The sequence below is a fragment of the Miscanthus floridulus genome, chromosome 9 (assembly GCF_019320115.1).
Source record: "Miscanthus floridulus cultivar M001 chromosome 9, ASM1932011v1, whole genome shotgun sequence".
NCBI lineage: Eukaryota > Viridiplantae > Streptophyta > Magnoliopsida > Poales > Poaceae > Miscanthus > Miscanthus floridulus.
This window is the reverse complement of record NC_089588.1, coordinates 54913428-54927530: the sequence shown is the minus strand read 5'-3', so window position 1 is coordinate 54927530 and position 14103 is coordinate 54913428. Positions and strand designations below refer to the sequence as shown.

The window sequence follows — 14103 nt, the reverse complement described above, 5'->3', positions numbered from 1 at the left end:
TCCGATGGTGAAGCATGGACCCACTTTGATGGCATTCATCATGAGAAAGCTAAAGAGGCTCGTAATGTACGTGTTGCGCTGGCAACAGATGGGTTCAATCCTTATGGAATGATGGCTGCCCCATACACATGTTGGCCCGTGTTCGTTATCCCCCTCAATCTCCCCCCCGGCGTATGCTTTCAACGACTAGAACGTATTCTTGTCGTTGATAATTCCTGGACACCCGGGGAATAATATGGGTGTGTTCATGGAGCCTGTGATTGATGAATTGGTCCGTGCTTGGGAGGAAGGGGTATGGACATACGACCGAGCTACAAAGAAAAACTTCAAAATGCATGTTTGGTACCACTACTCCCTGCATGACTTCCTGGCGTATGGGATATTCTGCGCCTGGTGTGTTCACGGGAAGTTCCCATGCCCAGTATGCAAGGAAGGTCTGAGGTTCATTTGGTTGCAGAAGGGTGGCAAGTATTCATCGTTCGACAAACATCGACAATTCCTCCCTCTTGACCATGCATTCAGACGAGACATCAAGAACTTTACGAAAGGTGTCGTAGTGACAGACCCTGCACCACCGATAATGACTGGTGCCGCGGTTCGTGAACAGATAGATGGTCTCGTGGTCAATCCAGAAGGTGGTTTTGTGGGATATGGAGAGCAACATATGTGGACTCATAAGTCAGGGCTTGACTCGGCTCCCCTATTTTGATGACCTTCTCCTTCCACACAACATTGATGTAATGCACACTGAAAAGAATGTCGCCGAGGCACTTTGGGCAACAATCATGGACATTCCTGACAAGTCAAAGGACAACGTTAAGGCTAGAGTGGATCTGGCAACGTTATGCGATAGACCAAACCAACATATGAAGCCTCCTAGTCGCGGCAAGACATGGAGAAGGCCTAAGGCCGATTTTGTCTTGAGCAAGCCCAAAGGAGGGAAGTACTAGAATGGATCCAGACGTTAATGTTCCCTGATGGGTATGCAGCTAATCTGAGGAGGAGAGTGAACTTATCTACTATGCGAGTCTTAGGGATGAAGAGTCATGACTACCACATATGGATTGAGCGGCTTCTTCTGGTGATGGTTCGAGGCTATGTCCCTGAGCATGTCTAGGCTAGTGCTGGTAGAGTTGAGCTATTTCTTTCGCCAGCTTTGTGCCAAGGAGTTATCTCAGACCGTGATTGCTGACTTGGAAAGAATGGCACCTGTGTTGCTCTGTAAGTTGGAGAAGATCTTTCCACCCGGCTTCTTCAATCCGATGCAGCATTTGATTTTGCACCTCCCGTATGAGGCACGAATGGGGGGCCCGTGCAGGGCCATTGGTGCTATCCAATCGAGAGATGTCTAAAGGTTCTTCGAAAGAAATGTAGAAATAAATGCAAAATCGAGGCTTCCATTGCAGAGGACATACATTCTGGAGGAGGTGGCGAACTTCACAACAACATACTATGGTGACAACCTCCCTAGCGTGCATAATCCACCCCCTCGTTACAATGCTGGCGAAAATGAATCGAACCTCAGCCTTTTCCGAGGGCAACTCGGAAGCGCAAGTGCATCGACCCCCAAGACCTTGAATCATGAAGAGTGGCACCATATCATGCTATACGTGTTGACCAACCTTGACGAAGTGGCGCCGTACATGCAGTAAGTTCTCAACGAACTTGTTAAATACGTCGTCACTATTCTGCATCTAACCCCCTTGTTTCTCGTTGGTACAGGGAATTTCTTCATGAATTCTGGCATCAATCAAGGGATCCTACCCCACAGCAGGTAGATACCCTTCTTAGACAGGGTGCAGGGAAATGGAATGCCCGATTTCATTTCTTGGTTCAAACGGAAGGTACCGTCCAATTTAGCTCGTACTTAGTTTGACATTCCAAGTTACTCGTACGTGCGAATAATATAATGATGTATCCTGCTTGAGCTTGCAGGGCCAGAGGGATGCGTCTATGCGTGCCGAGTTGAGACAGGTTGCCGATGGCTTTGTCTATAGGGTCAGGTCATTTTCCGGTTATGACGTGAATGGATATCGCTTTCGCACAACAAGCTACGAGCAGAGTCGGCCCAATCGAAGAACCACAAGTTCCGGAGTTTTTACGCCTGGCGTTGATGAGGTCGAGTATTATGGAAGAATTGAAGAAATATACGAACTCAAGTTTCATGGTTCCAAACCTTTTAATCCCGTCATATTCAAATGTCATTGGTTTGATCCTGAAGTAACGAGACAGACATATTCTAATCTTGGGCTAGTCGAAATTCGACAGGATTCTTCTTACCAGGAGACGATGTCTATATTGTGGCCCAACAGGCCACGCAAGTTTATTATCTCCCATATGCGTGTCAAACCAAAAGTCATCTTAAGGGTTGGGATATTGTGCACAGGGTATCGCCACACGGTAAAGTGTCCTGTCCCAAACGATGAAGATTACAACTTAGACCCAAACACATATGACGGAGAGTTCTTTCAAGAAGAGGGACTAGAAGGGAGGTTTGAGATAGACTTAACCGAAGCGATCGGAATGGAAGTAGACAATGAAACGGTTATTGAAGAGGACGCTGGAGATGAGGTGCAAAATGTGAAGGACTTACAAATGCTTGAGCGATTACATTTAGACAATGACAATGGAAACATTGCTCATTCAGATAGTGTTGATTATTTCGACATGATTGATAGTGATGATGAGACTTATGATCCAGCTAATCCCGATCATGAAGATTATTTCTAATACATGTAATACTATGTTATTTTGTAATTACGTTTTGTTTATTTTGCATCTCTTTCTAAGTACTTCTTGTTTATCTGTGCATATTGGTTTACTCTTTTTAATTGTAGGTGATTGAACAAAGATGGTGGGCGGTGGGATGAGGAAGCTAGGTGATGATACTTGTGGTTGTTAATGGTACTTCTATTTGCAATTGTGGTTGTAGATGATGGAGCACTTGGATTACTTGTGAACTTATTTGTGATATATTGTGAGACATGTGACGTTTGTGATATATATGTGGTGTTGGATATATGTGCTGTTGATGATATATATATGATGTTGGTGATGTTTGTTATATATATCTTCTGTTTGTTTGGATGAAATGTAAAAAACAAATAAAAAAGGACTGTTTTCAGTCACTTTGCCGAGTGCAATGGCCATGACACTCGGCAAAGTGACGACCCGAGAACATGCTTTGCCGAGTGCACAGGCCATTGCACTCGGCAAACATCACAGATTTGCCGAGTGCCACGGGCCAGGCACTCGGCAAAGGTCTCCTGTTTGCCGAGTGTCTTGCCGGTGGCACTCGGCACAGTGGCCACCTTTGCCGAGTGCTTGACCTTGACACTCGGCAAACCCACCGTCACGGCGACTTTTCTTTGCCGAGTGTTAGATTAGCACTCGGCAAAGGCTTTGCCGAGTGCCCGATAAAGTGCACTCGGCACACAGGTCTTTGTCGATCAACTGTTTACCGAGCGCCCTTTGCCGAGTGTAACACTTGTATATCGGCCTTTGCAAAGAAGCCGCCTCCGGTAGTGCCTCTATATACCATTTATTGAGCCAATAACACACCATGATAATATGTTTATGCCGTCGGTTCTAACTAAAAACTCTGTGGTAATATCAATTGCACTCATTTGACTACTGTTGGTTTCAAAATCGACATTATATTACAATCCATTTGGAATCACCCATAAGTGGTTGTCTGTAGTAGTGGACAGATGAGTTTCTCTTGATCCCGTACTTATAATGTTTGTTAGGAACTCAAAAAAAAAATGAAAGGTGCATTATTGTTAAGGTAAAGTACATTTGTGCATCGTCCAACTTACACGTGTAATACCCTGATTTTTTTTAAAAAATATATATATGTTGACAAGGCGGACTACAAATAGGAGGAAAAGTTGACGTTTTGAACCATAAGTCATATAGAAGATCAGAGACTCGTGGATGTGTAGAGGTCGTCGAGATGAATCAAATTGACTACTAACATTTTTGTTTCGAGACCGAATGAATTTTGGTGGAGTTGTTAAAGTTGGACCGCCGGACGTGGCTTAGGGTAACCTTTTTCTCTCCCGTTCAAGGAAAAAAAGAGGCGGGGTGGGGGTGGGGTGGGGTGTGTGGATTGCGGATTGAATTTACAGCAGCTGGGGAGTAGTCGTAGTGTGGCCTGTTCCTATATGCAGCAACGAATCGATGAGGCTTGCCGATCAGGATGTTGTAGATAGGTATGGCAAAGGAAAATATATACCCGTATACAGACAGACTCTGTCTGATCGATTTAGATTCTTTTTTTTTTCAGGAGCTCAGTAGTACGTAGTACGCTAGAAAATTCCAGGCTTGTGCTTTTTATGAAGCTAGGCACTCCGTGGTTATAAACTATGGTGAAACATGTAAAGCTAGTGACTATGCAGCTCGCCATCTTCACCATGGCACAATTTGGATGGTTCGGTGGTCAAAGGAATAAATGATAAAGAAAAAAGTTAAGCCGTAGCATGAACTTCGTATATATAAATTAAATGTGTATGTTTGTGCTGCTTTTGGCTCAGTATTATTTGGAGTTGTTCTTGAGTATAAACGTGGTTGGTCAGGTGGTGGTGAGTTGGAGGGCATAACCCAATCTTCTACTCGACACGCTACGTAGCATTGCTAAGGCAAGTGCATGACAAACTTGTGTTTGGGCTTTAAGCCTAGTGGTTCGAGTTTTTCTTTGGTTTATGTTTCAAGTGTTTTTTTCCTGGTTTATGTTCAAGTTCTGTTTCATGAGATTCATGTTCAAGTGTTATTTACATTCAATTCAAGTTCTGGTGGTTCCGGATGTGTAATTTGGTTCTTATGTTCAGGTTCCTGTGAGTAAGTGCTAGCCCCACTTGGCTTTACCGGTAGATGCAAAGGATTCAAGTTTGTCCGTTTCAGATGGAAACTACTATTTATATAAGATTCCCATTTCATGAAATCCTGTGTGAAATTTGATTTTGGGTTCTAACTGTACTTGCTGAGTGTTTTTACTCACCCTTGTGTTTATTTGGTTTTTAGGTACCAAATGACCGCGAAATCAATGTTTTTAAGGCGGTAAAGCGAGGCGAGGCGACCAACTACCGCCTTACGCTAAAGCGAGTAAGACGTAAGGCGAGGCGACGCCTTACGGCCATCCAACGGTAGTATAGACTAGAGAACTGGAAACATGTCATACCTTGGTGTTGTCCTCTCTTGTGCAGCCCACAGCCCCAAACGTGCATCCAACAATACACTGTAATAGAGAGACAATTCAGGTTAGTACCTAGGTATTTCCTAGGGAATATGGCACCAGCAAAAATAAAAATTAGCTGAGAGACAGATAAAGATTAACGAGTAGATAAGCACACTGTCACAAATAAAACTATAACACAGGTAGTTCAACAATGGTCCACTAAACAAGACAGTCGCATTGGACAAAGCCGCATCCCGCTCCCCTCTCTCGCGCAGAGGCATCTCTCCTCTTCCTCACCTCTATCACTCTCTCCCTCCCTCATCTCTCTCGTCTGCGGTGTTGGAGGGCCCGGCCTCACGGCCATGAGCGTGGCGCAGCCGCTCTGGCGCGGCCTCACGGCTCCCGGCGCGATGCGGCCTCACGGTGCTGCGGCGCGGCCTCGCCCCTCCTCCTCGACCTCCTCCATGGTGTAGTGGCCGGATCTGGCCGCCCGTGCACCCCCGGTGGTGGATCAGGTTGTGGAGGCGCGGATCCGATGGTGATGCCCCTCCCCCAACCCGAGCAGGCCGCTACGGTGCCGCTCCTCCCCCGAGCAGCGGATCCAGCGAGCGGCCCTTCTTCCCCACTCCCGATGGTGGATCCGTCCTCCCCACGCAACGGATCCCGGCGCCTCTCCTCCCCCAGGCACCGGACCTGATTCTGGAGGCGCGGATCCGGTAGTGGTTCGACCGGATCCGGTGGCAGAGGCGCGGCACGGGGCTGGGCCCTTCTCCGGCGGTGGTGGCACGGACATGGTGAGCAGGTAGGTCCGTCTTCCCTGCGAGCGCTCCTCTCTCTGCTCTCTGATTTCTCCTGCGCTCCTCTCTCCCCGCGCGCCTAATCTCCCGCGTGCGCGATGCTTTCCCGCGCGCCTGCACTTTCCCCGTCCTTTCTCCCGCGCCCGCGTTTTCCTACCGTGGCCATCCCCGTATGGCGCCTGCCTTGCTCGATTTCGACGAATCGGACGCCAAATCGACGGCTTCCTGGACGCCATGGTAGTAAGGCGGACGCCATACCAATCTGAGGCGAGTCGTCCGCCAAGTCGTCCCGCCTGTAGCGCCTTGCCGATTAGGCGACGCCAAAGCGACGCCAAAGCGACGCCTTAAAAACATTGCGCGAAATGCATGGGGATAATTGGGAGTAGCACCTTCATGAGCACAAACATAGTTACCTATACATCATTCTTTAAGTCTAAGTTTTTGCCACTAATAATTTGATTAAAGATTGCTTAAATGTTGATTTGATTGAGATGGTAGTTGCAGTTGGGATGGTCCTTCTATTTTATTTGGGTTGGGCTGATGCTTATGACTTTATTTATTTATGATTCTATATCATTTATGTTCTTGATTTATTTGTCCTAGATGTCTAGTTTTTTGGGGTGGTTCTATTGAAATTTTCAGTTTTTTTAGACAGTGTGTTTTTGGTGTTTCTAGCCGGGGTGTTACAACATGATAGTCCGATTTTCAGCCTTAAATTAGAAAACTGGATAACAGATAAACTCCAACCGTCAAAACTAAATAAATTTGGTCCTCCATTAGTTTCAAAGATGGTTTTCTATTATAATAATAATCAATTGGTTACCATCTAAAAATCCATAAATAGTTGATTTAAAATCAGAAAAATATAAAACTAGTATCGTTTATTTCTAAAAATGTTACCTCTTTATGAACTATATATATAGTTATTTGGAACTGATTTTTATGTTCCTATTGCTTTGTTGCTTTTAGTCATGCTCATTCTTTATTTAACATAAATAAGAGCCAAACAACTCTAAATAGAGCACCATCAGATACATAACATTTTTAGAAGAAAGTTGATGCTAGTTTCATTTTTTTGTTTTAAATAAATTAATTATGAATTTTTAGAGATCAAACAATATGACTAATATTTTAAGAAAATAGAAATTTGTCCGGTTTCCAAGTTAGAGGACGCTGGTTACCCAGGTTAGGAAAAGCATTTTAGCAACACACAGGTTGGACACCTTTTTAAAAAATTGTCTTTATTTAATGGAATAGAGACACCTCTGTCAAATGGTTTCTATTACATAGCTATTTTACCATTTAATGAGACAGTCGGACGATTTGAACATGTGACCTCTAGTCTAGCATAACACTTCCCTACCACTGCATTATGCACTCAATTGTGAGTGAGCATATGATGATAATCTTTTATATAAACATTTAGTAGTTTTATATTAAATATTTTGACTATTAAATAATCATAAATTAAAAATGATTTAACTAAAAAGTTTTAGATTTTGTTGAGCAGTACAACTTTTGTATGCGGCATGTCTCCATTCGAGATTGCATGAACATTTCAAAAATTCGAATCTCAAAATCTGATAAACTAAAACAAATATTTGACACTCTAAACAACTTAGAAATTTAAGACTTCTCAACTAAAAAGTTGTATATCTCGTAGACCACTACAACTTGGGTATTGATCGCATATCAACATTCGAGGTTGTTTAGACATTCTAAATTTTGAATTTCCAAATCTAAGAACTTAAACCACATATTTAGAACTCTAAACGACTTCAAATAAAAAAATTATCAATTATAAAGTTATAGATCACATTAAAAGATAGAATTTCGTAATAGACAATGTCAAATTGAAGGTCATACAAAGACTATAAATTTTGAATTTCAAAATCTGAGAACTTAAAATGAAATTTATGGACTCTAGACAGTTTAAATGAAAAATTGTCAATTACAAAGTTATAGATCTTGTTGAACTATAACATTTTGGTATAAAATTCTTTTTTATCTGACTTCATATGAAAAAGTTATTAATTATTTTTATGCAACTATTTCTAGAGGCATCCCTCTCCCGGCCTTATGGGTGTTGCCTGTGGTGTTCGATTTCTAGAGGTGGTACTCTTAGAAAACCGACCTATTAAAATTACTATTTATAGAAGTGGTTTTCTTAGGACGTCCATCTCTGTTATTGGATTAACCACTGTAAATCATTTATTAATAGAGGTTGCCTCTTAAACATGCACGCCTCTAAAAATCTGTTTATATAGATGGTTGTCTTTTTTTACTTTCTCCATAAATGAACTAACCGCCTCCGAAAATCGGTGGATATTGCTAGCCCGTGTAAATAAAAGGTGTTTCTCCAAAATCATAGGGAATCATGTCCATAGTGACACCAATTGGATAAGACAGCACCTGGAGACTAGTGGAATTGGGAACCAGCCAAGCAAGGCTTCAACAAGCATGACCATTAATACCAACTCCTAGCACTTATAACCCCATTCCTTCAGCTATATAAGGAGGGATGGGGACCCTTCAAGAGCATGGCATAACACAATTCGAGCACTCAGGACACAACAATTAATTAACTCTCTCCCTAATCACTAGATGTATGGCACCCCACGCGAACCAGCAGTATAAATCACTGTGTCTTGTGTGCTACCTCATTGAAACCCCGCGCGTGGCACAAAATTTATTTGTCAACGGTATAATAAAACACCGACAAAGATGAATCCTAATCCTAGCCCATTGTCTATGTAGCTCAAAGAGTTAGGTAGTATCCTACATATAATACAAGGCCTACATTGTAATTATATACATGGGAGCTCTACATTGTAATTATAGATATTAAGAGAATAATAAAAAAAAATAGTTCCCTACTTTGTATCTTTGTGCTTTTCTACTTTCATCTACTATGTTGATCATGAAAGACGGAAATGATCATATTGTAACTACTGGTGATGTGTTTGTGACAACATATACCTGATGTTAAGACGGACACGATGCTCCTCCTGGTTGCATGGGTAGATTGTCCATCGTGAAACTGCCAAGGAAATTGAACGCATCACAACTACAGGTGTGATTCTAATGGAAAATATCAAAAAGCGGATACAGAAATTACCCATATACCATGATTTATTGAAGGTAAACCATGCTAACTAAGAAATAAACCCCTCGTTACAATGAATGCATGAAGGCATAACCATAATCTCAAGCTGGGATATGGGCGTAAATCCTAATATATTGTCCAAGAGCTAAAACATCAAGTTTTATGTGATATTTTTTATTCTAGCACATCAAGTTTTTTGGGACGAAGAGAATAGTTGATATTAATATCCTTAACACAACTGAATAAAATGAGAAAGCATCTACTTAGAGACCAACTACCCGTTACCAAAAGGGTCGATCCCTAATCAAGAGTGCCCGATGGGAATTCGCAACGTCCATAGTCAGTGATAGCCTTTGCCAACACTGGAGCTTAATACGCCTGGAGGTTGAATAACCATTTTTATCTTTGCCAACAGAGATCAGATTTTTTATTAGATGTAGCCCCAAAGTTTTATGTTAATTTATACTCCCTCCGTTCTAAATTATGTCATTTTGACTATTCTAGATTCATATATTTTACTATATATCTAGAGTTCTGGACATAGTGTATATCTAGACGTATAGCAAAAACTATGTATCTAGATAACCAAAACGATTGTAACGGAGGGTGTATCACTTATTACTCTTAAAAAATGGAGTTTTTGCAGTAGCATTTGTTGATGTAGAATATTGTAATAAGTTTTATGTAATTTTTCATAGAGAGGAATCTATGTCATGGGATTCTCATACAAGCAGGATTAAATCTATGTTCTGAGCCCACACCTTTTCTATCTGCCTGGACGGTATGCTATGAATCATGTCAGTCTTGTTCAATGTAGCGACAATTTGTTGTATAGTAGGCCTTTGTTGCCGACCCTCCATCAAACATTTTGATGCTACTTTAATACAAGTCTTCACTTGTTGGCAATATACTTCGAGCCGTGATCTGAGGCCCTCTGTTTCCTGAAGTCTATTTTTCCAACTAGTATGTACCTCCAAAATATTAGAACATAGAGTCAGGACGATAGAGCCTAATAAGAGATCAAACATGATGTAGTTTTTTTTTAATGTTGAGTAAGATCGGTATAAGAAAATTATCATATACTCTTACAAGCTGGACAAGTCTCCCAGATGGCATATCAGCAATATCGTGGTAGCGTTCTCTTCCCATCATTATCTTTGTAATTATAACACCCAAGCTAAATATGTCAAACGCACGTGAGAGCAATTGGGATTTCATGTACTCTGGCGGCACGTATCCACTGCATGTCATCTTACACAGTAAGATTGTAATTAACTGTAGCAAACAAGTGTTTAAAAAAATGTGCACATTATTCCAATCACAATAGTATGTAATAATGAAGTACTAGGTCACATAGAAACTTCAACTATTTCAAATCAATTAACAGTCAACTAATGAAGCAAAATATGTTTTGGCACAAGGCAGTGGGCTTACTGTGTACCAATAAACTTATTCATTGTTTGTTTTGTTCTTTCATCTCCAATGAGTCTTGATAAACCAAAATCTGCAATTTTGGGCACCATTTCCTTGTCTAGCAATATATTATCAGGTTTTAAATCTAAATGCAATACAGGTTCCTGCAATCCCTCATGAAGGTAATTTAAACCTGCACAAATACCCTTAATTATTTTGTAACGAATGTGCCACTCAAGCCCCTGTTTTTCATCTGTAAAAAGGAAAAATAATTCTCAAAATGTATTATAAAAAAAGATTTTTCAGTTTCCAAGTATGGCCCGGAGAAATATTTAATCACCTGAAATATGATTGCCAAGGCTGCCATTGTTTACGTATTCGAAGCAGAGCGCAACATGCAGTTTTTCAGCAGCAACTTGTCTTCCACCATAATCCACAACTACTGGTTCTGATTCATTACAGTAGCCCACTAACTGTACAATGTTTTCATGATCGAGTTTCGCAAGGGTCTGGAACTCATTCGTAAATTTCTTAACATCAAGTGCTGCCATGTCACGAAGTACCTTCACAGCAACCTCTCTTCCATTTGCATCTGTACCCTGTTCATCAGATCAGATCTCATAAAGATGGGGTATATATGGTTTGATTTTTGGTTTTGGTGATCCTGATATTTTAGGAATACCCGCACAGGCCTGTCTAGGAGGGAAGTCAGCGATGATCTTTGCTGCACATGCCATTTAATAACTCTTTTGCAAATGGGGCCTACACACTTCCCCTTCCTTGCACTACAAATATAGGCGTTTTGTCACTGACATTATCATTATGGTGTGCATGAAGAAAAAATAGAGGGTAGTGCAAGACGAGGATTTTATACAGGTCAAGTCCTCATGATGAGGTAATACCACACGTAATGTGTTTCTGATTGTATTGTATTGTTGGCAATTGTTGAATGGTGAAGTGTGATTAAGTACCAATGAAGAGGGTCCCTACCTGCCTTATATAGCCGGGACTAGGGTTACATGGATGCAACATCCTTGATCCAGTTTTATATAGATTTATGTTTTCTAGTTCGTTGCAACAAAATCTCGAGGATGGTGTTTATCTATGCTTTGTGTAGCAACCTAGTGGAGATACTTTGGGTTGTGCCCATCCGCTGCTTAGTCAGGTTAGCCCACCCCATAGCCTTAGGGTCAGATATGGGCACCAAAGTGTGATGCCCGTGATTTGTGTCCTCCAAAGTTGGGGAGTGATGCTCAAAGACCACTTTGGGTTCTGGTAATTGAGTGGCTATTAGTGGATTAATGATTTCCTTGAGATGATGAGCTAGGTTAGTCCACAAGGTGAGGATAAGCTATACATGGAGCCCAAAGGAGATGGCAAGGACCATGGAAGTGAAGTGCTCAACAAGTAAGGAAGATGGTGGAGACGGAAGCAAAAGCCTGAAGGCAAAGGTTTATGCATAGGCTTTTTGTTTCACCAGCATAAGGTGTATAGAGAAGTGAATGGACGGATTTAGGATAGTGTATTGAGGGGAATTCTTTGGCTAATATGGTTATCCAGTGCCATTAGGTGAGGACTAAACAATGCATATGTGTTAGGTCGAGTGGTGTGGCTAGGAAGCAAGTGAAAACCTTTGAAAAATATTTTGAAAATGATAACTCAGTGCTAAAGGTGTTTGTTGTCATGTGGGACACCTATTTAGAGTTAGTCATTTGAAAAAGGTTTTTACACTCATGAGAGCTCTTTAGTGAAAATCGGAGAGGTTCCACTGGAGGGTTAGAACAATATCAAATCCTTGATGGGTCCGGACAACTAAAGTATACAAAAACTCTCAAGTGGTGCACTGGAGAGTATCCCTAGAGCTTGGTTGAAGGGCCTATTGTCAGCCTATTTTTGTGGGAGCACATTATCTTCCGGTGGCACCGGAGTGATGAGTACTAGAGCTTAGCTGCAGTGGTGGTATGGCATGCAAGCTTTTTCAAAAAGAGGCAACAAAATCTTGCAGCGCTCAACAAAAACCTTCTGCATAGAATTCTGGAGCCATTGGAGCTCTCTGGTGGGTGCGCCGAAGTGTGCACCCAAGTGTGACTCGAGAGGTTCTTTTCGTGCTGTTTTGGGCTGAGACACTGACCGGACCTCTCAGTAATCCACCGGAGATGTCACTGGAGATCTTGTACATTGTACCGGCTAGTTTGAATAGCCATTGAGATAGCCATTGGATAATTTCGGTGTTCACCAAAGCTATCCAGTGTGCGCAGAAAGTAGCTTTAGTTGGTAACAGCTAGTTTCTCTTGTGGGATTATGATAAGTAGGTGGTGGGCACATGCTATTTGGCTCTCTTGGCACTACCATCAGATACACATAGCTACTAGAGCTCAAGAGAACACTCCACTCGCATTTGCTTAGTTGAAATCGCATTTGGGTGAGATTGGCTAGGATCTAGTGCATTTGCTTTGAGAGTTAGCATGTAGTGGCACTAGTGGATTGTTGAAGCTATGGGATTATTTTTACTCTTGGTGATTGCCACCACCTAGATGGGTTGGAGGCAACGGCCTCTGTCGAGCACTTGTGGAATTTGTTTCGGGGGCTTTGGAGAAGGATTTAAGGGGTTCTTGTGCTCATCCCCACCGGTGGAAGCGAAGAGCAACTATAGTGGATTTGAGGCTATTGGTGTACTCATGATCAAGTCGGCTTATAGTTTAGCGCTCATGTCAGAGCCTACCTTGAGGGGTAGTTGAGGTAGCGGAGGAGCGATGATCCTTGGACATGCCAGAACGGGAACATAGGTATGTAGCTGGCAAGCTACCAAACCTCAGGGAGAAAATCTTGTGTCCCCCCTTCATCTAGTTTGAGCTCCCTACACTTGTGCTTTACTATTGTTCACTAGCTTGCTTGCCTAGTTGTTCTTCTTGCTAGTGTAGTCATTTAGCTCTTGTGCCTTGTTCGAGTAGTTTCTAGTTCTGGTGTGTAACTAGAAGCTTTATCTTCTATGACTAGACTTTTGTAGGAGTGCTTGTTTGGCTTGCTAGATTAGGTGCTAGTAGTTAATTATTAGGGCCACCTTTGTTACTAATACTTGTGCTTAGTTGTGTTGTGCCTTGAAGGATTTTTTTAATAGGCTATTCAGCCCCCTCTAGCCATTAATTGGTCCTTCCAGATGCCATGCATCATATCAAATTCATATTTTACGTGTGTCCATCATGACACATGCTTTCTGGCTGTGACGCTTGTGATGGGCAAATGATGGCAGATGAGGGGAGCGCTTGGTGGTTGGCCGCATAAAGGCAATGCAGATCGATAGTAGTGGCAAGGTAGCAAAACTAGAGTTAGGACTTGGGGGTTTTAGGTGGCTCCAATGCTCACCGGCCTTAGAATGCCTTCGAGTAAGCTAGACTAGTGGAGCAGTGGGCAGCGAGTGAGGTGTTGGTGGGTGGTAGAGGACCAAGGGTTGGGGAGTGGTAGATTTCACTAAAGTAGTTAGGGAGGGTTGGTTTGAGGAGATTTTGGAGCAGCTTGGGTTGCTGTGGATGTTGGCAGTTGCATGGTGACATGGCCAATGAATCTGACAAGTTTCAAGAAGACCAGGGTGGAGGCGGTGGTCACTACTTAAA

At 42.3% G+C, this 14103-nt stretch overlaps 1 protein-coding gene across 5 annotated transcripts in view; it reads right to left on the bottom strand.

Moving 5' to 3' along the window:
- Positions 1-14103, bottom strand: part of LOC136483731 (receptor like protein kinase S.2-like) — a 65319-nt gene that overhangs the window by 32454 nt on the left and 18762 nt on the right. For 2 of the 5 annotated variants that reach the window (XM_066480872.1, XM_066480873.1), the window contains exons 2-8: positions 11175-11277; positions 10833-11091; positions 10514-10745; positions 10169-10319; positions 9841-10050; positions 8953-9013; positions 5180-5236 (exon numbers count right to left, since the gene is read on the bottom strand). In XM_066480872.1, coding sequence (XP_066336969.1) covers positions 5180-5236; positions 8953-9013; positions 9841-10050; positions 10169-10319; positions 10514-10745; positions 10833-11091; positions 11175-11277 — 1073 coding nt within the window. The remainder of the gene's footprint in view (positions 1-5179; positions 5237-8952; positions 9014-9840; positions 10051-10168; positions 10320-10513; positions 10746-10832; positions 11092-11174; positions 11278-14103) is intronic. The other 3 variants (XM_066480874.1, XM_066480875.1, XM_066480876.1) reach the window with 2 other exon arrangements.